Source organism: Brachyhypopomus gauderio, chromosome 6 (assembly GCF_052324685.1).
Source record: "Brachyhypopomus gauderio isolate BG-103 chromosome 6, BGAUD_0.2, whole genome shotgun sequence".
NCBI lineage: Eukaryota > Metazoa > Chordata > Actinopteri > Gymnotiformes > Hypopomidae > Brachyhypopomus > Brachyhypopomus gauderio.
This window is the reverse complement of record NC_135216.1, coordinates 26,027,172-26,049,980: the sequence shown is the minus strand read 5'-3', so window position 1 is coordinate 26,049,980 and position 22,809 is coordinate 26,027,172. Positions and strand designations below refer to the sequence as shown.

Sequence of the window (22,809 nt, the reverse complement as noted above, 5' to 3'; positions counted from 1 at the left end):
TCTGACTCTGGGCTCATCGGAAGAACCTGACTATGAGTCAAGAGACCCATTAATGTGATGCACTCTGTAGTAATGACAGTTTTAAGCTTTAGGGCCCCATAAAGGAGGAGTTGAAAATTACTCCTTACATTAACATACCTGTACTGGATGTGGATGTAGACAGAAATGAATGAATGGTACTTTTAAAGACCATACCATACCATACCACACCACACCATACAAAACCATACCATTCCATCCATCCATCCATCCACCGACTGACTGATCAAGCTACAGCCTGGCTGGTTAGATCTGTTTTATTAGATTGATGGAACATCCCGACTAAGCAATTTCCTATTTCAGACATTTCAGAAACTCCAGCTCCGAATGAAGATCACCAATTACTCAAGAACAAATGTGCTTGGCCAGCGAAGCACTCCCTCATTTGCCTTATGAGAGATGGACTATTATCGTGCTCATTAGAGATTAAACCTGATTTTAAAATATAGGAAATAAATGATTCATGTAAGTGTTCTTGGTGTCACTTTGCACAGAGATAAAGTTAATTTATTAGCTGCTATCATCAAAACCAATCAACACGTCTTGGCATGGGACGTGAAGTCAGGGTACCAGCACGGAAGCTGGTAGAACCATAGAACTCCATGACTGTGACTCACTCACTGTGACCGGGCCCAGAGATCAAGGTATACATTACACGTTGTTAGCAACCCCATTAATCCGTGATATGGAGCTGATAAAAACCCAAGAGGAAGCAGCAAAGCAATTACTAGACATATTTTTAGAGCAAGTAAAACTTCCCCCTTCGTCAATGTAGTTACAGGGTTGTGAGTCAATTATTGTTCAGACGTCACAGGCACCAGGAAACAATAAGGCCCCCGATCTCTCATCATCAGTTTCGTGTTTCACTGCCGTTTGGTGAGCCCTCGTGAACCGCGGGACACATTAACGCTGAGAGGACTCTCCGGTCCAAATCGATGACATAAACAACTTAATGAAGTGAGCACCGAGGTGCACTTCTCCTAGATGTGAAGGACAGAATTTAATTTGACCAGATAATTTAAGTAGTCTACAAAATGCATGAACGATTGAGCCAATTAGTCCTCGCTCGTGTGTTTCTGCAGGACAATTGCTGATTTATGGGTGCAACAACATATGTTTACACTGTGGATCCCAGATTATGGTGTTTAGATTGTGGATCTCAGATTACTGTGCTTAGACTATGGCTCTCAGATTACTGTTATATTCTAAAATATATTTATATTCCATAAAATGTATGCTGCCAGTTATTTCAGCACATCTTTATTAATAGAACACATATTCTTTAGTTTGAATAATAATAAATACGAAAAATACATGAATAATAATAATATAATTTGAGAGCTGTTATTCCTATTGTTAAACATTTGTGAAGTGCTGCTTTAGTTACTCCCCTGTTGCAAAGAGAAGAACAAGTTTGATTATAGCGAACTGAAGTTTTTTGTCCCGAAATATACAACATGCATATAGCATTGTTGTCTATAGACCCTATATATATATATATATATATATATATATATATATATATATATATATATATATATATATATATATATATACATATTCACAAAATTGACTAGTGGAACAAGACTTTATATAACCATCATTACAATCTACGTGTTTTTTAGTTTAATACTAATACTTGTTTTAGTCAGGGAGGCTGGTAGCTTTAGAGCTCCTTGAATGCTCGGACATGAGAGATTCCCCTTAGGTGAGCGACAGCATAAGGTGGCAGACCAAGCCCTGTGGGCTGATGGGATTGATCACACACACGCACACACACGCACACACACACACACACACACACACACACACACACACACACACACACACACACACACACACACACACACACACACTGCACTACAGAGCCACTGCATTCTTCAAGGGCTTTTTGGACACAGATGAAGCATAATCACCGAACACATTACACGTCCAGTATGGATTACCCACAGGCAGGCACTCTCCGTGTCTCCGTGGAGGAATACCGCTGTCTAAGCACCCATCGCATTATTACCGTGACACCCGCACGCCGTGGGGCAGGAACTCGCAGAGAGCGGCATGAGTCTCCGTGTTTACCCTGAAACCGATTCTTCTCCATCGAGAGGCGAACAGAAGCTCATGGGGAACAGAGGTCAACACGGGGATCAGCACCGTGACATGGCCCACTCCCCTGGTCCCACAGGCTGAAACATCAGTATCGAGGTTTGGTCAGGATGTTTGCTTTACACCCCATGCTACTAAAAATCACATGGGAACCAATTTTTAAAAATATCTTTTGGGCTACTGCAGTGTCTATGTGTGTTTTCATTGCCTGGGCGAATTGCATCAGGGCTCAACATTATGAGTAATAGTACCATAATGTTGAAATAGCTGCTATTGTATTCCTTTACAAATATGAGCTCATTTTCAAAACAACAATGTAATGGTAAATGGTTTTAGACATAGATTTATTTTTAGATTTTAAAATTCTGACACAATATATTTTGCAAAAAACAGGACACAAGCACAGAGACATAACCATGCAGCAAGAGTCCACCCATCCCTGTCCCCATCTGAGTGTCCATCCAGCCCCGTCTCCATCTGAGTGTCCATCCAGCCCCGTCTCCATCTGAGTGTCCATCCAGCCCCGTCTCCATCTCAGTGTCCATCCAGCCCCGTCTCCATCTGAGTGTCCATCTAGCCCCGTCTCCATCTGAGTGTCCATCTAGCCCCGTCTCCATCTGAGTGTCCATCCAGCCCCGTCCCCATCTGAGTGTCCATCCAGCCCGGTCCCCATCCGAGTGTCCATCCAGCCCCGTCTCCATCTGAGTGTCCATCCAGCCCGGTCCCCAACCGAGTGTCCATCCAGCCCCGTCTCCATCTGAGTGTCCATCCAGCCCCGTCTCCATCTGAGTGTCCATTCAGCCCCGTCTCCATCTGAGAATGTCATCCATCTCAGTCCATGTACACTACAATCAAAATAGAATACAACGACGCTCCATCACATCTAAAGAGGTCCAAACACTGACACTGTCGGCCACTATATTTGACGATATATGGCAGATGTGACAATGAGACACTGGCTAATCAAATGCTGCCCGTCCTTCTGGTCCTCGCGGAAAGCAAGTCAGGGGGCACAGTAGACTCAGAGCACATGTGGTGTGAGCTTGCAAGGTCTCAGGGTGTCACGACGTAGACTCGCAGGGTCTCAGGGTCTCACGACGTAGACTCGCAGAGTCTCAGGGTCTCATGGCGTAGACTCGCAGGGTCTCAGGGTCTCATGGCGTAGACTCGCAGGGTCTCAGGGTCTCACGGCATAGACTCGCAGGGTCTCATGGCGTAGACTCGCAGGGTCTCATGACGTAGACTCACAGGGTCTCAGGGTCTCACGACGTAGACTTGCAGGGTCTCAGGACCTCAGAGTACTGGCTGGCTAAGACATGCAGTGAGGCACCGACAAGGGAGCAGAGAAGGGGCGTCCCGTTAACGTCTCATTTATGTCTCTTATGTCTCGATTCCTCAGGACACATTTGACTTACATTAAATAATGGGAGTTCTGTAAGCAGGCTAAATGAGTTTGATCTATTAAGACGAGGTTGAATTGTTTTTGCGTATGAGCACAGATGTAATAGTTTGTGGCCTTTGATCCTTTATGGCAATAAAAATTGTCCCTTTTGTTTGACATAATCTATGGCTGAATTTTGTTATATATTGCACTAAAACTAACAGTGAATGATGAGTTCTCCACCTACAAAGATTATGAGTCTTATCGGTTCTATCCTCAGAACAGATGTGGGGGGTATTATCTCTATTACTTGGTCTCTCTATTATCTACTAGCGCACAAGAAAGCTGCTATTCTGAGCACATCTAGCCACAAATACCCCCCCCCCCAGAGCTCCCCAAAACAAGGACCTCAACACATACCACAGAGAAAGAAAAAAAACTCAAGATAGACACATATTTATATGATTCACAATCATAAGTGAACACTGTGCAAACAGCCTGCTGCCAAATTCACCCTCCTCATCCTCAGTGACGAAGGACGCATGCGTCATATTGCCTGGCATCCAGGTTGCGTTCGGTTGCCAGATTACGGCGTGTTGGGACGGCAGCACATTTGTTTCGAGACCAGCACAAAAACTACCTCACAGCTTTCAAAGAACAACAACAAAAAGAGAAATGTTTTGATCACCTTGTAGCATGTGTGGTTTGTTCTCACCTTTCCAAGTGATGACATTAGCATTCTCTCCGATTAGCATTCTCTCTGATTAGCATACTCTCTGCCTAGCCTCACTAAAGCCACAGCTGGATTAGACATTACACATGGACCACTAAGAAAAAAACAAACCAACTGAAATATGGCGAAACTGGTAAACAGTACTGTACCGATCGAGACATGGTGTTCTAATCTAGCTCGGGCAGAGACAGCGGGGAGATATGACATACAGATCTGTGAAGAACGTGTAGCATGTGCCAGAACACCCTGACCAGCCAATCTGCCCCACTGTAGCATTGAGTCAAGCCTTCCAGGCTCTGTGCTGCTTGTGTGTGAGTAAGCATACATCTACGTGTCTCTGTTACACCTTAGCCTAGCACAGACTGGGAGGACTGGGGAGTTTGTGGCTGGGAGTCTACTGGGCTCTACAGTAAAAGCATGTGGCCCAGTCTAGCTATTCCAGCTATGTCTTTAAGTTTGTGTCTGTGTTCGTATTGGTGTGTAAGGGTATATATGCACATGGTTGTCTGTATTAAAGGATGTGTGTGTGTGTGTGTGTGTGTGTGTGTGTGTGTGTGTGTGTGTACACAAAGCCATCTCCCTCAAGTACATCATACAAGGATGCTTTGTGCTAAATGATGACTAGTCCCTTTTCAGTTGCTTTTGGTAATGTTATACGTCAATGTTACTGTTATGTTTTGGTTTGCCTCATAGCAACACAAGCACTCTAAACCTTGACTGCTCAGACACACTTAGAAAAGGAGGCACGTCTGAATTTTCTCCCAATGTGTACAAGCTTCGGCAGGGTGGAAAAAATATAATAAAGATCTTTACAACATAAAGTCATAATTTGACTTCCCAATTCTACCTATCATCAACAAGAGACTGTGATCTGAAAACAACCACAGCACAAAAACAAACAAAACCGACAGCAGAAGTTACGCTTCAAACATTTTACAGTTACCAAAAAAGCACGTTTCCGGAAATCCATTGGCGACAGCACTAGAGTTAGAGAAGCAGAGACAGTTGCTGGGATTATTAACTTCTGTAGATTTAATTATTATAACGTCTGTAGATGGGATTATTAATGTCTGTAGATGGAATTATTAACATTGTGAGCTTTGGGCTCACAGATTTTTTTTTCAAATCCCAGGGAGTGATTTCAGCACCCACACTGTGATTAGTCTTAGACTTCACAGGAGGAGAGTTCAGCAAGTTCAACAGGACATCTCCATGGAGAAGCCCATTACTTCATACGTATCCACATGTACTTCCTGTATCTCGCCCGTCTATAAGGAGCCAATCAGGGCCACAGTGTTCCACACCAAAGCCAAACTGTCCTCTGTCAGCAGTGACAAAGACTAAATGTAATACCCAAGCAGCTGCATCTTCTGTGATTTAGGTCCTTTTTGCTGTGGTGGGTGTGTCCTGGTGCTGAGCTGGCTGTGGTGGGTGTGTCCTGGTGCTGAGCTGGCTGTGGTGGGCGTGTCCTGGTGCTGAGCTGGCTGTGGTGGGCGTGTCCTGGTGCTGAGCTGGCTGTGGTGGGCGTGTCCTGGTGCTGAGCTGGCTGTGGTGGGCGTGTCCTGGTGCTGAGCTGGCTGTGGTGGGCGTGTCCTGGTGCTGAGCTGGCTGTGGTGGGCTTGTCCTGGTGCTGAGCTGGCTGTGGTGGGCGTGTCCTGGTGCTGAGCTGGCTGTAGTGGGCTTGTCCTGGTGCTGAGCTGGTTGTGGTGGGCGTGTCCTGGTGCCTAGCTCGCTGTGGTGGGTGTGATGATGTAGCATCAGTAACGGAAGTAAAAGCAAACACCTTTTCACACGAGACTCACGCCTGTCATGGCTGTTCTGCTAAGCAGTGGAGTGTCCACAAAGGTGGTCATAAACTCACCTAATGCACGTGCACACTTACACACACACACACACACACACACACACACACACACACACACACACACACACACACACACACACACACACACATACACACACATCTCCTTGCCGCTCGGACAGCTGGCTCAGGGCCGACCGGGGCCGGAGTGAGGGAGAACAGAGTTAGGGCAGGGAACCCTCACTGCCACGCACAAACGCAACTCCCGCTCACAGGTTGCTCTCATCGTGATCCAGGGCGTGCTCCTCCACTCTGGCGTCCTCTGCTGGCGGGGAGGTTAACTGCGGGTGGATCTTCTGCTGGACCCCAGTGCCATTCTGGCAGCCGAGCAGGCGTTTCTCCTCAGGACAGGGGCGGGGCGAGGCGGCGTCCGACTTTGAGGGAGCGTGTACGAGCACGCTGGTGGACACCTGCACGGCGTTGCTGTAGGTGTGGCGGTACTCCTCCTCGATGTCTTTCCCCAGCTTCCAACGCTTCCACCTCTTCACCATCTCAGACTGCACCTGGACACACACACCACAGGTGAAGGGTCAAAGGTCAAGGGAGAGATGACCCCGACAAACCCAATGTCACCGTACAAAGGGGCATAAGCAAGGATGACAGAAAATATACACTTTCCTCAACAACCTCATCATTTTCCACATTTTTATACACAATTGTACTTTAAATGTCATACTCATATTAGAAAAATCAAATGTCACAGTTGTTTTTGAAGTTCTCATATACCACTAAAATACATGCAAATATTCCACTTCCACTGTTTAAATGCCAGCACATGCTTTCTCACAAGCACTTGCCGACTAACGCCTAATATTGACTGAGCTAGCAGTCTTCTGTGTGATTCATCACCACTGCATATGCTCTAACTGTGAAGAAGAACATCTGTTGAAACTGCTTTGCAGCTGTTTGTAACAATGACAGGAGCTTACCACAGCCATCTGAGGACAAAATGTCCTCCTGAGGGCTGAGTCTACCCAAGCACTGAATTCCGGTTTTGTTTTTTTACTTTTGTTTCAATTGAAACCAAGACTGTGCATATTCACAGAGGGGAATTCACATGTGCACGCGCCCTGTGAGACGCCTCGTCTACCTGAACCCCACCGTCAGGGACAGCAGGGAGGGTCGGACTCACCTCTTTGTTCAGGAAGCAGTACAGGATGGCCACAAGCAGCCCCTGGGAAGACAGCAGAGAGCCAGTTAGTGGAGCAGAATGCTTCTCACGCCTGACGGTACTCCCTCCTGACGGTACACCCTCCTGACTATACTCGCACCTGACGGTACTGCCTCCTGATGATACTCGCACCTGACGGTACTCGCAACTGACGGTACTCCTTCTTGACAGTACTCGCTCCTGACGGTAATTGCGCCTGACGGTAATTGCGCCTGACGGTACTCCATCTTGACGGTACTCGCGCCTGACGGTACTCCATCCTGATGGTACTCCATCCTGATGGTACTCGCGCCTGACGGTACTCGCGCCTGACGGTACTCCATCCTGACGGTACTCGCGCCTGACGGTTCTTGCGCCTGACGGTTCTTGCGCCTGACGGTACTCCCTCCTGATGGTACTCCTTCTTGACGATACTCGCGCCTGACGGTACTCCCTCCTGATGATACTCGTGCCCGACGGTACTCCCTCCTGATGGTACTCCCTCCTGACGGTACTCCCTCCTGATGGTACTCCCTCCTGACGGTACTGGCACCTGACGGTACTCCCTCCTGACGGTACTCCTGCCGCTCAGAGCAGTGTTGGGGCCGTCACCCCACGGCGTCTGCAGTGCAGCTGCCTGCAAGGACGAAGGAAATCTGGGCCTCGCCTCAGCACCCTGATTCATCACGCTTGGCAAAGCCTTAGGAAGTGTGATTGAAAACTATATGGATAGGTGAAGCTACGGCTAAGGACAGAGATACGCAGCGCAGCAGTGGCTAAAGGCCTCTTGCTGGGAGCAGATAGTGGAACCGGAACCGTCACCGATTAACTATGCCTGCCATTTGAACGCCTCCAGCTATGATTAGGAAACCTCGTGGGCCGTCATGCCTGTAACGGTGCATGTGAATCACAGACCCCACGTGATCACTCTCTTCTTTGTCGCCCTGTTTTCTCTCTCTCTCTTTTACCACTCACTCTTCCTTCTCTCTACCCTCCTCCCTTCTCACATCTACTCTGATTTTATTATTTTTTTTACATTTTTTACATTTTTTTAAGGACAATTCCAGTGACTGGGCAACGGCCAATCAGACACTAAGACTACGTCCCACACCGCTGTATTCATCAGTGAGCCAACGTGATTACTCACGGTTACCCATGATGCATCAGAAAACTGACAGCATGTTTGCTGGGTATTCTGCACGTGTTTGCTCTGGGAGCTGAACCTGCTCATGGTGCCTCTGAGCAAATGGAGATTAAACACATCACTGGTTTGGGCAATAATCATTTTGTAATCCTCACTGCAAGCTGCCTATTTAATCCCTGGCTATACGAACATCTTAGTGTCAGAAGGCCTGAAGGGCCTTGCTGTCTGACCTGGAAAGAGGTGAAGAAGAGGTCGATAAAGAGCTTGGTGAGGCGCAGGTGCGTGGCGCCATTCGAGGTGTACTCGTCGGTGACGCAGGAGAACAGGACCAGGTGGATGCCGAGCAGGGGGATGAGGGTGAGGGTGGACTTCGCCAGCCTGCGAGAGGAAGAGGAGGAAGATGAGATGAAACTAGCAACAGTCACGCAATGGGTTCCTGGTGCTTCAGCTCACAGAGGGCACCCACCGTAGCTTGTAGTCGGAGTATCTCATTTGGTGAGCCCTCAGCTTGGACACGAGAATCTTAATGATGTGTATGAAGATCAAGAAGTTGATCTGAATTGAGGAAAGAAGAGTCTAGGTCAGCCACATTCAGACCTGCATCAGACCTAAATCAGCACCTCTACATCATGTTTGGATATGACTTTTCCTGATTTTAGTAGAAAGTGTATTGAGTTTATTCAGTTTCTTTGTGTGCACCATTGTTGCCACAGATACAGAAGCAGTCATGTGTGGTATGGATGTATGTGTCAGTGACGAGATTTTTTCACAATGACTACAGTACATGTACGGCTGAAACACTGCTAAAGAGCAGAAATATTCAGTGTAATGTGGTTGAAAATCTATGGCCAAAGGCAGTAAATGGATTAGCTGTCTAGGAATATATGTGGTTGCAAAACAGAAGAAAGGAAGATATAGTATACTGTTTATCCACAAAGTATTCACAGGGCTTCACTTTTTCCACATTTTGTTATGTTACTGCTTTATTCCAACATGGATTAAATTCATTTTTACCCTCAAAATTCTACACACATAACCCCATTATGACAAAGTGAAAAGAGTTTGATTATTTTTTTGCAAATGTATAAAAAAATAATAAATCATATGTACATAAGTATTTACAGTCTTTGCCACGACTCTCAGAACTGAGCTCAGTTGGAAAATTCAGTTGATTGGACATGATTTGGGAAGGCAAACACCTGTCTATATAAGGTCCTATAGGTTACATTACATGTTAGAGCACAAATCAAGCCATGAAGTCCAAGGTATTGTCTGTAGACCTCCGAGACTGGATTGTATCGAGGCACAGATCTGGGGAAGGGTGCAGAAACACAGTGCCCTCAATCATCCATAAATGGAAGAAGTTTGGAACCACCAGGATTCTTCTTAGAGCTGGCCTTCGTCAGAGAGGTGACCAAGAACCCAAGGGTCACTTTAACAGAGGTTCAGCATTGCACTGTGGAGAGAGGAGAACCTTCCAGAAGTATCCATTTTGGAATAGTGCTGAAGCACTAACGTAACGCTGAACAAAAAGTTAAGCGCTGTGAAAACTTCCTGGGAGCACTGTATGTACTTAGCAATGTTACTAGCTGTTTGCATTTTGAAGTTCATTGTACACTGAGTGACAAAGACATCTTGTGGGAGGAAGCACACGTCATAGTTATGGCAGCCTGAGCCACTTTGGGATGAAATCTGAAGTGTTTTGGTGGTACAAGTGCATTTTACACAGAAGGTTAACTGATGTGCTGTGTGCGTTTCAAAACACCGTGCGAAGAGTTTCGAAGAAATGGACATGGTATTCAGACAAGTGCAAAAACGATCGTGAAAAACTGTAGGGCCTTTCAAAATGGGCGAGAAGCTGAAATGTCTCGAAAACACTGCAGACACTCGAGCATGGCCGTCTTTGTCAGATACCGAGTGCTTGAGCAAGTGCAGAAAAGAAAGGCATACCAAACGATGCCTGAGAGCCATTATCACTCAGAGACTGAGAGAGTGCTAACATGAGAGGGATCTCTACCTACAGGGAGGCCAGCAACAGCACAGAAAATGACTGTGGGATTATTCCTTGAATTTTATCCACAGAAAGATGACGATCCTTCAAAATGACACCTTTAGGATTCCCCAAGAGCCAAAATTGCACGTCTGCTATAACGTAAATGACTTTAATCCCGAGTGGTATGCTTAAAACCTCGCCAAGTGCCATGAAATTTGATGCAGCTGGCTCTCTGCAGACAGGTGTAAAAAATATACTGTGCTCTGCTTATGGCATGTCCTTGCCTTTAGTGCCTGTATGTATGTCTCTCTGTGTGTGTGTATGTGTGCTCGAGTGCATGTGTATTTGTGTGTGTGTGTGTGTGTGTGTGTGTGTGTGTGTGTGTGGTGCAAGCATCACGCTGACCAGAGTTCAGCTAAGAGAGGTGCTTAAACAATTGAGCATAATGTGTCGATGTCCTCTGGATCAGGATGCAGTGTGGCTGGAGGGGGGTGGAGGGGGGGGTGGGTGCAGGGCGAGGGGGTGGAGGGGGGGGGGTGCAGGGCGAGGGGGTGGAGGGGGGGGGGGTGCAGGGCGGGGAGGTGGAGGGGGGGTGCAGGGCGGGGAGGTGGAGGGGGGGGGGGTGCAGGCCGGGGAGGTGGAGGGGGCTGATGCTGGGCGAGGGGATGGCGGGGGGCAGGTGAACAGAAGGGTGAAGATGAAGCTCTGAAGCCCTCACCAGCACCGCCAGTAGGATGGGTGAACGGATAATCCACCAGTACTTCATGTTAAGGTTCTGCTCCCAGCACCTGGGCACAAATAAGAGGACCAGAGGTCACACGCACACTAGGGGTGGGAATCGTTTACTATCTCACGATTCGATTCGATTCCAATTTTGGGGGCCACGATTTGATTCAAAATGATTTTCGATTAAAAAAACAATTTGATTTATAAAAATGTCTGCTTCAGTCTATAAAATCTGCATGATCTACTACAGTCTGCTTAGCAAGACAGAATGACAAATACAGAAAATTAAGTGTCTTTCACATTTAATTAACTAAAATAAAGTGCTTTGGTAAAATAAAATGGTTTTTGTTGTGTTACCAAAATTCTTGAGCTTCATTTTGCAAGCTGTCAGGGCTGGCTCGGATGCAGTTCCCCCAGCCGTTGCTAGGGGCACCAGAGTCAGTCCCAGACTAAACCGGTACACAGCCAGGTCCCTGCTTTCTCTGTGATTGCTTATCGTTTAATTAATGGTGTCTCGCCACCTCTCTCTTATGCATTATCTTTACTTATTCGAGTATCTATCTCCTGCGTCACTTTATTGATTTCCTTCGGGATCAATAAAGTATGTATCATCATCATCCTGACTCATCTCAAGTTTTCCCAATCCTGTATTTCTTCCTATCCGTTTTGCCTTTATTTTTGGGAAGGGGTTTTATTTTGCTGCGGCGTTTTTTGCCAGTTACTTCTGCTGGCGTCCTTGGTTTCGTTTTCGCGTTGCATTTATCCGCGCTGCATTTATCCGCGCTATTTTTTAGTTACTGTTGTTGTTTTGTTTCTTCCTCCCGTCTCACTACGGTTGAGTGTTACTTTTCACGCGTTGTATTTTCCGTGTTATTTTTTTGTTTCTATTTACTCCGTGCCCTCACGGTTTTGGTTTCTATTTTCTTGCGCGAGTCTTCCGTGTTGTTTTGTTTGTTCGTTCTGGGTCGCTGTGCGCGTTTCCCTCTCGCTAATACATGTGACGAGTGTCAAACGTCTTGATCTTGAGAACCGGCACTTGGGTCCACCATTCTCTATATTATTTCACTTGGGTCCACCCTTCTCTATATTAACACTCCCGTGCTCACCGCGTTACACAAGCCTTGCACATGAGCTACATTGTGTCCAGTTCGGTCTTCCCCGGCATTCGGTAAAAACCAAAATAAACCCATATTTTTGCCTTAAATGAAGACGGGACAGGTTGAATATCTCTTTCCTCCATGTTTTGAACCTTTTCCGCGCATGAGTGTGTCCCAGAAACTGCTGCGTAAAGTCTCGCGTAATTTTGTAATTAGGGCTGCAGCTATCGAGCATTTCATTAATCGAGTACTCTACTGAAAAATCTATTCGATTAATCGAGTAATCGGATAAAACAGAATTGCTTGGTTGAGCAATTAAAAATACAAGAGAAAACAAGACATTTCACTTAATAATGACTGACCAATCGGTTTCCTTTTTTAGATAAGTTATATTTTTAAATTCACAACATACATTTCCAAATTGTAAATGCAAATAGAAATACATACCACAAGTAAATAAATTAAATTAAATTACTTTCAACTTACAATTTCTTGTATCAAAACTATATCAGTATCATATTCTTTCCTGCTAAAGTAACTGCTAAGGTAAAGTAGCTCAGCTATCTTTAATTTATTTATTGTTTATCGTCTTATCGTCTTAACTCCACAGCGCTGTTACATAATGCCTGTATTAAGTTATTAAGAACTTGTCTCCGTTGTACTAAACTAGCGACACATTCGACAGTATTGCTAAAAATCAGCACTCCACAGAGCTGTCGTTATGTTATTAAGGTACATTAATGTTAATCTCATTAATTTGTTGTAAATAAAATTTACATTGTCCCGGCTCCACCGCTCCATTCCGCGTGTCTTCGGCCAAGATGGTGCAGCATTGAAGATGTGCTGTTGTGGTAGTCAATGACTATGTTGCACCGAATACATGTCACTGTATTGTTCTTGCTGTCGAGCCTAAAATGCTCCCATACTTTCGACATTTTCTGTCTTTTCCTATAGCCCTTTTCTTCACGTACGTTGTCGCTCTTTTCCCTCGCTGCTTCCATATTCCTGCTTCTCAACTAAAAACCTCCTCCGGGTGGGTGACGTAAGTGTTTTGCGCTACATTAAAATTACATTAAAATGTGAAATACCGTTTTAAAATAAACGATTCTTCAAGGCACAGAAAATTACTCACTTTTTGTAATCGAGTAACTCGAATTACTGGAGTAATCGTTTCACCCCTATTTGTAATTACATAACGTGAGACTTCACCACGACTTAGAATCGATTTTGGGACATTTAAAATCGATTCTGAATCGTAGTAAATGAGAATCGATTTTTGATATATGAATCGATTTTTTGGCACACCTCTAACGCACACGCACACACACTCAACCATACATGTAGCAACACTGAGGCTCCTTGACTCTGTGGTGCACTACCTCCTACTCACACAGGGCATTCACACCCCAGCTCATGTATACGTCATCGGCATCCTCACTAGAATGGATGTGCTCACCCCTACCGATAACAGGCTGCCCGGAGCCGCCGACAGCGAGCGCGTGATTGGCAGAGGACGCGTGCCAAGGCCGGCCTCCTCGGACGGAGAATAAATAGGTGTTTTATCAGAGCGGAGGCACTGGGAAGCAGGCAGCCCGACTGGCCTAGCAATGGGGGGGTAGGGGGCCATGTGCTCGGAGCCCCAGGACTGCAGATAGTTGGGGAGGCAGCTGGACAGATACAAGCATCTGGGCACCTCAGGGAAGCCGGAGGGAAGGGCACCATGACATCTAGAGCCCGTACACGAGTGCTGATCGTGTTCCAGAGAGCTGAGTGTCGACCTCCGGGCGGAGAAGATATGACACGGGCGAAACAGCGGGAAACTACAATTGGCTGCCCCAGTGTCTCGTTGAAGGACAGAATTTAAATAGGCTATCTTCAACGAGACGCAGATGCACATTACCTTCAACATGAGCACAGGGCATTACGGTGCAGCCTAGACACCATCCAGACACCACCCAGAATTCAATAATGATCACTGCTATGATAATTTATCTTTAGCACTTCAGGGAACACTGAGAGGGACAACTTACTCCTCATTCTCATAAAGGTACTTCATAATGGTCCAGGGCAAGACAAAAGCGAGCGGTGCCCCTGTGGGAAGAAGGACGGCCATGAGAGACACCACCAACACCACCCGCACCACCAACACCACCCGCACCACCAACACCACCCGCACCACCCGCACTATTTCACACGCCTTCGCTACGCATAAAACACAGAAGCACTTATGAAATTCAGTTAAAATACTTGACAGAGATCAAATAACCTCCAAAACAATATCGGCCTTATGATTTTGCTAAAATACATTAATGTGTTTATGTAAACAAATATGTGATGTGTTTATTGGTGATATTCCAGCTCCTCTCCCCCCTGAAGCTCCTGTATGTTCCCACAGCGTGGAGCCCTCACCCCAGCCTATGCACAGGTACACGCTCAGGTGGTTGCCCTCGGTCAGGAAGGTCACGGCCAGCAGGTTGTGCAGGTAGATCCCTTCCACCAGCAGCCAGTAGCTGTTAGCCAAGACGCTATACTGCATCATCACCACGGCGACCCGGCAACCAACATCAGTCTGCAAAACAATACAAGCAAATCAAAAAAATAATGCACAAGAGCTTTTGAGTTGTTGATCTACAAACCGATGAAAAGGTAGTCTAGTTATCCTAGTTCGCATCCTAGTTATGTGAAGGTCAGTAACAGGAAGCCATTATAAGCTGTCATAAGCTCTGTTAGGGCTCTGATGAAGACCCTCCAAGTGTCCAGGCTGGACCATCACGTGCAGGAGAAGCTGAGGAGAAGGAGAAGATGATGGGGAGAACGTGAGAGAGCTGCACTATGACCTCGTTCTTGACGAACCACTCCATCTCCAGGTCGGAGGCGATGTCCTGGTTGAAGTTCAGGCTGGGTCTCTCCAGCAGGACGTCTTTGATGAGGATGGACGAGGCACGCAGGATGAAGGAGGCAAAGAGGTTCATGTGGATGTTGTTCCTCATGCAGTGGAGCTTCCTGGAGGAACATCACAGCCGCCGTGACGCAGACGCCGGTGGAGCCCGCCAATCACGAGATTTTTATCAACTTTAAAAAAATTGTCTGAGATACAAATAAATAATTCCGCAGAATATTATTTTGAGATGGAACATTTCGTAACCATGTGATGACGGCAAGGAAGTAAAAGTTTTAGTTTTTAAGGGACAACACCATGAAAGGTCATTAGACAACCACCAGTTATGGGAAGCCCCACCCCCTTATCTGAATCTACGACATTGTGTTTAATGTTATAGTAACAGCAGCATAATATTACTGCCACTAAAATGCCACTTCACACACTTACCAGATAAATAATACTTAATTAGTAACACAACAATATAACACAGGAAAACCTGGTATTATAATTAAAATGGTTGGAGATAAATATTTTAAGAACTGAAAAGAAAGAGAATGTCAAAATGGAACAAGGAAACACTGGGAAGAATGTCAATCATGTGGTTGTGAAGGACAACTAAGCATCGTCTTTGAGTTCGTAGCAAACCAGTTTAATTAAATTTGTAGTGAATCAATTTAAAGCATTTCCTGCCCTATCATTTCTGACGCCTATTCAGGAGTGTGGCCATTGTAATGGTGGAAAAAATCTATGGTGGAAAAATCTGAATGAATAGCCACCCTTGACAGACTTGATGGTATTTAGTCTTATTTTTCAAAACCACTAAGGCTGCACCAATTACCTTTTCTGAAACCAGATGGAAAATTTCCAGTTATTATTATCAGGAAGTGGTATGTTTCAGTATCATCAAAGCATCCAGAACAGCAGTCTGGAGCTTGGTGTCAAGATTTTGTGATCTAGATTTTGTTTCTTGAGTTGTGGTCTTAAAGCGTCTTAAGAGCATCTGGGGAAATGCTGGTTTCTAAAGAGGAGTGATTTATAACTGTGGAATACAGTAGCAAAAAGCTCTCCGTGAATAACCATGTAGAGGTTTGACCCAGGGCACACGCAGCTAATCTCAAATAATAGCACACACTCATTTATCTGGGCCAAATGGAGCGTGTTGAAGGAATGAAGGATCTTGTCTGGCCCCCAGGTTAGTGCTCTGGTGTGAGTCAGAGTGCCAGGGTGTGATAATTACCTGAATGCCACCAGGATGCCCAGTGCTAAGACCAGTGCTCCCAGTGAGAGAGAATAACCCACAGTGTACACAGCACGGAACTTTCCCAGGACCTTGCCATAATACTGCTGTAAACACACAATCATACGCACATCCAGAAACACACACACACACACACACACACACACAAACACACACACACACACACACACACACACACACACACACACACACACACACACACACACACACACACACACAAACACACACACACACACACACAAACACACACACACACACACACACACACACAAACACACACACACACACACACACACACACACACACACACACACACACACACACAGACAATGTTTTTTGTGTCATATCAATGACAGTTGCAGTGCTGGTATTCCTGTAACCTCTGTACATACCAATCAAATGTTTGTCGGACGTACCATGTCCTTCTGGGCCGGGTCATTCAGCTCACACTCACTCGCATTCGACAGCTTTGCCCACTGCCCCTCGGTGTCACACTCCAGATACACCAGGCCATGCTGGACTAGAGTAAACACACACACATCATATCTTCTTTTTTAAGTACACATTTCACAAAAAAAGGCTTTTTAAAGTATAGAAACAAATGTCGGTTTCCCCCCTCTGGCGTTATAGTTCCCATGGTGCCGAGTTTTTGGTTTGTTTCGTTTCTGTTCCCAAGGTGATGTCACCATGTGCATCTGTTTTTGTTCTCTCATTAATCCCCGTCTATTATTGGATTCACTTAAATGTTATGTCATGATTTCTATTGAATTCATACTCTGTGTTTTCCTGCTTGTGCTGTTGCCTGCTATGACGGTCCAAGTGCGTTGTGGCTCCGGTGCCATCTGTGTGTGTTGTAACGTTCTCTGTGTGGAAGACCCTTGTGGTAAGACTCAGTGTGGGCATCAGGTATTAGAGTTGTGAAGGCTCTTTTAATCTACTGCTCTGGGCTTCAATTACAGATACACTCTCTCAGCACTAATGCATGTTGTGTACTGAATGTGTGTTGTGTACTGAATGTGTGATGTGTACTGAATGCATGTTGTGTACTGAATGTGTGTTGTGTACTGAATGTATGTTGTGTACCTCTAAATCATGTTACCTGCATGAATGTGTTTCTGTGAATTGTTATTGTCAGGTGCATAGACACACATGTACTGTGCTGATTGTAAAAAAACAGGGATTCTAATAGAAAGGCACACACACACACACACACACACACACACACACACACACACACACACACACACACACACACACACTCCTTTCTCCTGCATGTGCATTCTCACCTGTTCTGTACCAGGGCAGGTACCAGGGGCAGGGTACGCTCACCGTGGTGTTGGGCAAGCCGTCCGGCCAGCAGGCGTACTTATTAAACGTCCGGTTACACACGAGACCTGAAGAGCAGGAGGCGTGCACAAATCAGAGCGACCCCGGAGAGAGGACAGTCACATGTGCAAACCTCATTACACCTCCCTTTCATTACCCCTCTTTCCTCAAATGTGCGTCCACTAATCCCGCGCGATTGGCCATCCTCACCTTTCTCCCTTGTCTATAGGTCAAGAGTATTAGGTTTCTGCTACGTCGGCCAATCACGTATGAGTCAGTCCTCCCCAGCTTAATGAACAGGTCTGTGTGTGTTGGGAACCGGGCGTGGGCAGGAAGACCCTACATACATCCAAGGTCATCAAGCAGGGCCTCTTGCAGCTGAGGTCATGTGCCTCTGCTCCAACGTGTTGTAACTTTCATCATGGTTACAAAGGCTGACGTGTGTGTGTGTGTGTGTGTGTGTGTGTGTGTGTGTGTCATGTTCCTGTACCGGGTACATCAAACTAAGAGCCCCCTCACCTGCATGCACAGAGCAGCTCAACATGGTTCTGCAGTGATACCACTGAAGAGAAGAGTTTACTTGTGACTGGTGCGTCTTACCCTGACCTGTGCCTCTTACCTGTGACTGGCGGTTCTCTGCTGTTATTTTGAAGACATTCGTCTTTGTACATCATCCATCTTGCCAGTAAATTCTTCATGGACAAAGCTGAGGACACCTGAGTAACACACAGCCACGACAACGCAGTTTTAAACACAGCATAATAAGAAAAAAGTCAGGATACACGTGAGACTAGGTGAGGATAGACGTGAGACTGGGTGAGGATACACGTGAGACTAGGTGAGTATAGACGTGAGTCTGGGTGAGGAATGGATACACGTGAGACTAGGTGAGGATAGACGTGAGTCTGGGTGAGGATACACATGAGCCTGGGTGAGGATAAACGTGAGTCTGGGTGAGGAATGGATACACGTGAGACTAGGTGAGGATAGACGTGAGTCTGGGTGAGGATACACATGAGCCTGGGTGAGGATAAACGTGAGTCTGGGTGAGGAATGGATACACGTGAGACTAGGTGAGGATAGACGTGAGTCTGGGTGAGAATACACATGAGTCTGGGTGAGGATAAACGTGAGTCTGGGTGAGGATACACGTGAGACTAGGTGAGTATAGACATGAGTCTGGGTGAGGAATGGATACACGTGAGACTAGGTGAGGATAGACGTGAGTCTGGGTGAGGATACACATGAGCCTGGGTGAGGATAAACGTGAGTCTGGGTGAGGAATGGATACACGTGAGACTAGGTGAGGATAGACGTGAGTCTGGGTGAGGATACACGTGAGACTAGGTGAGTATAGACGAGAGTCTGGGTGAGGAATGGATACACGTGAGACTAGGTGAGGATAGACGTGAGTCTGGGTGAGGATACACGTGAGACTAGGTGAGGATAGACGTGAGTCTGGGTGAAGATACACGTGGGTCTGGGTGAGGATTCACGTGAGAACTAGGTGAGTATAGATGTGAGTCTGGGTGAGGATTCACGTGAGAACTAGGTGAGTATAGATGTGAGTCTGGATGAGGATTCACGTGGGTCTGTGTGAGGATGCACGTGAGTCTGGGTGAGGATACATGTGGGTCTGGGTGAGGATTCACGTGAGAACTAGGTGAGGATACACGTGTGTCTGGGTGAGGATACACGTGGGTCTGGGTGAGGATTCACGTGAAACTAGATGAGGATACACGTGTGTCTGGGTGAGGCTAAACGTGAGTCTGGGTGAAGATACACGTGTTCTGGTCGTGCATCATGGCTGCTGTGCTAGCACTGCTCTGCTGTCTCACGTTTGGGCTGTGGTTCTGAAGTGTTTCAGAACTGGATTTGTTTAGACTCCCACTCTGCAGCAGATGTACAACACGGTTACTGTTCTCCAAACACAGTCGTGCTAATCACACGTACACAAGACCGGCATGTGTACGAGCTTCACAAAGATCTAGGTGGAAGGAGCAGGGAGCCCTGAAGCAAATGCATGATAGAAAGAGAAGGAAGGAAAATGAGGTAGAGACAGAAGAGAGCAGGAAGATGGAGAAGAAGAGATGGAGTAGATCAGGTGGGTAGATAGAGAGAGAGAGAGAGAGAGAGAGAGAGAGAGAGAGAGAGAGAGAGAGAGAGAGAGAGAGAGAGGTGGAGGCTGACCTGGGTGGAGGAGCAGAGTATAAGCAGGCTCTGAAGCAGGAGCACCTGTGACATCCCTTAGCCGTGTAGCTGGTGGTGGCGCTGGGCTCTGGGCGGTAGGGGGTGGGGGTGACGGAGGGCGTCTGGGCTGGGGCTCATAGGACGGCTCCACCCACGGCCCCCACACTGCCTGCGCTGTAAACAGCACACACAACATCACAAGCAGATTCACTTCACTAAGCCACGGCCAGCGACAGAGGAACACGTAACGGCCCGAGCTTAACCAATCACTTCACTTTACCGATCGATCAGATTGCGTAAGAGCGGCACACGCCGTCCTTTCCACACACTGACTGCGCGTGTAATTAGAACATCGCGGCTAAGACGCATCAGGAACCCTGACGGCGTCTCTGATGTCACTCTCCCGCGCGAATTAAGACCCACTCAGCCCAGCGTGTTGTTTGAATGTCCTGGAGTAGCAACGCGCTGACCCAAATCAGGCCACCTCAGAGGACACAGAGGTCACGGTCTGCTCACTGGTCCTGCCTGCTTATTGAAGTCTAGGGGTTAACTTGCAGTGTGAGGCAGAGGACATGTTCCGCTCCAGAGGACAGCGACTCCAGGCCAATTAGTAGAGCAACAGAGAGAGGATGAGGTCCGGCTTGGAGAGAGAGGGGGAGAGACATGGCACTATGGCACCAGGCAGAGAATCCTGTTCTCATTACTCGTTAAGAGAAGGAGTTACACATCAATACAGTGGCATAAACGTCTTAAAGACTTAAAGAAAGGTGCACAGATGTGTGTGTGTGTGTGTGTGTTCACTCACCTGTCTCTTCGGCTTAGCCTGTTTCCTGCTTCCCTTCGAAGTCGGAGAACGGAACGAAATCTGAAACGTTTCTGCAAAAAACATCTTTACCATGGAAACATTTTTGGCTAAAACGTTTCAAATTCCATTCTGTTCCAGTCTGTGGGCAGCACAAGGTGGTTGGACGTGGTGAATTACTGGGCTCAGTCTAATTTCTAATTTCGGTTTGGGTTTTTTGTGTTGTTTTTTTTTTTTTTTTACATTCGCTGTGGTTAAAGACGCATGAACACAAAACGAGTTTAATCGTTAAGGACCCCTTAAAGCAGGCATCGCTACGGAGACGTGTGCTCGTCTGCGGCGCTGGTGTGCGCTCAAGTGCGCCGGATCACAATCGCGTCCTGGATACGTCTGCAGCACACTGGCACCTTCACCGACGTTCTCACCAGCGTTCTCATGTTCGCACTATGCAGCCATGTCTCAAACTGGCTCTTCCTGGTCCAGGCACCGCAGAAGGGGATCAGATCTCCTCCAGCCATTAGACAAAAGGAACGCTCTACAGCTTATCTTAACGTGACATTTTACCTTTAAATAAACATGCCTTATTAATGTAACCTCAGTGGCACAGCTGGGCCACCGCTCGGCTTCACCTTGGTATGTGTGTCACGGAGATTAATGGTGATGTGAGGACCCTCTCAGCAAAGCGGATAACCAACAAAGGCTGTGATTAAACATCTGTTATGTGCCACAGTGGCAAACCTCTGCACATGTTCACTTACATTCTCTTTACTCTAGAGCACTGACGCACGAAGATAAGGTTATTTCTAACTTTTTACAAAGACACACATACATAAGTACATACACATGCGCTACACACACACACACATTCTAGCACAAATGCACAAACACACTCTGACAAGCATGCTCGGCTTCCCAAGTGGAATAATTAACTGGCCACGGTTGGGCACACTGGAGTTTCCTTCAGCAGAGACAACAAGGGTGACCTTTAACCTTACACAGGGCTCAAGGACTATAGCTCAGTGTTTTCTCAGATGAACACACGACCAGACAAACTCACCTGTTCACAAATGACCAGACGAACCAGCACAGGGCGAAGGCAGCAGGGGTTTTTATGATGTAACACAAAAGATGACGAAACATGTCAGAAACCTTTTAGCTACCGACTAGCTGCACACCATACAGACCATTTTGATTCTCACTCGGGGTGAGGGTCAGCATTCAGGATCAAAACATACACAAAGAAACACATTTACTTTGCAAGCAGAATGGATCTGTGGGTAAGCGAAGGCCAGTATGTGGGTGGAATATTTCTCAGGCTATATCTGGAACTCATTTGCATGCCCCGCCCCCTCACCCGCCCCTCATGCAACAGATGCAGCATCCCCTCTGATGCCCTGCTACCAGCAGCACCTGAGGCTCCAACAGCTGGGGGGTGGAGTAGGTGCGGGTGGGGTGGGGGGGTGGTTTGGGGAGGGCTGCCTGTGCCCAGGTGGCAGGGTGAACATGAATGGCAATCGGTTGAAAAAATCTACATGTAAATATATTCTGGGGCTCCCTGAGGATCACATGATGGAACACAGGTGTCCTAAACATCTCATCAGAAGAACAAGATGCAGAGAGATTGTGTGAGAGAGAGAGACAGAGAAAGAGAGAGATAAAAGTGAGAGAAAGACAGGGAAACTGAGAGAGAGAGAGAGAGAGAGAGAGAGAGAGAGAGAGAGAGAGAGAGAGAGAGAGAGACCTTCCTTCCCAGACTGGCCACGCAGCCCTTCTGTTAATATAGGCGCTATTTAATTTAATCAAGATAATTGAGAAGCTCATTGCTGTGAGTGCAGAAGCGTTTTTTAATTGAACACCAGGCGTAACGGAGGGCAGACGCTTCAGCATGGAGTTCCTCCTGGATAAAGGAGGCGCAATCATGAGCACCATGCTGCCCGGACGCTCGCAGCCGTGGGGCGTTTCTGCCCATGAGAAGAAGATGTAATTAGCACTAGCAACCTCTGCCTATACCAGGGTTTTATTGTGCTGTACACTCTGACGACATGGTAGACGATGGATGCCAGCGTGGGTATTAACACTGCAGCTCATCCTGATTAGGGCCTTTTTACTAGGCCTTTAACACTGT

The 22,809-nt window shown here is 46.7% G+C and overlaps 1 protein-coding gene across 4 annotated transcripts in view; it reads right to left on the bottom strand.

Annotated features, from left to right (window-relative positions):
• Window positions 1-2,469: 2,469 nt before the first annotated feature.
• gcgra (glucagon receptor a) overlaps window positions 2,470-22,809 on the bottom strand; it is a 43,502-nt gene continuing 23,162 nt past the window's right edge. Inside the window, exons 1-14 of one of the 4 annotated variants that reach the window (XM_077010087.1) lie at window positions 20,688-20,732; window positions 19,883-20,056; window positions 18,312-18,408; window positions 17,653-17,760; window positions 16,783-16,886; window positions 16,346-16,452; window positions 15,065-15,230; window positions 14,637-14,796; window positions 14,258-14,318; window positions 11,123-11,192; window positions 8,878-8,966; window positions 8,642-8,789; window positions 7,250-7,291; window positions 2,470-6,620 (exon numbers count right to left, since the gene is read on the bottom strand). In XM_077010087.1, coding sequence (XP_076866202.1) covers window positions 6,327-6,620; window positions 7,250-7,291; window positions 8,642-8,789; window positions 8,878-8,966; window positions 11,123-11,192; window positions 14,258-14,318; window positions 14,637-14,796; window positions 15,065-15,230; window positions 16,346-16,452; window positions 16,783-16,886; window positions 17,653-17,760; window positions 18,312-18,408; window positions 19,883-19,936 — 1,500 coding nt within the window. In that variant the 5' untranslated portion in view covers window positions 19,937-20,056; window positions 20,688-20,732 and the 3' untranslated portion in view covers window positions 2,470-6,326. Of the gene's footprint in view, window positions 6,621-7,249; window positions 7,292-8,641; window positions 8,790-8,877; window positions 8,967-11,122; window positions 11,193-14,257; window positions 14,319-14,636; window positions 14,797-15,064; window positions 15,231-16,345; window positions 16,453-16,782; window positions 16,887-17,652; window positions 17,761-18,311; window positions 18,409-19,882; window positions 20,733-22,809 lie in introns of those variants that run through there. The other 3 variants (XM_077010085.1, XM_077010086.1, XM_077010088.1) reach the window with 3 other exon arrangements.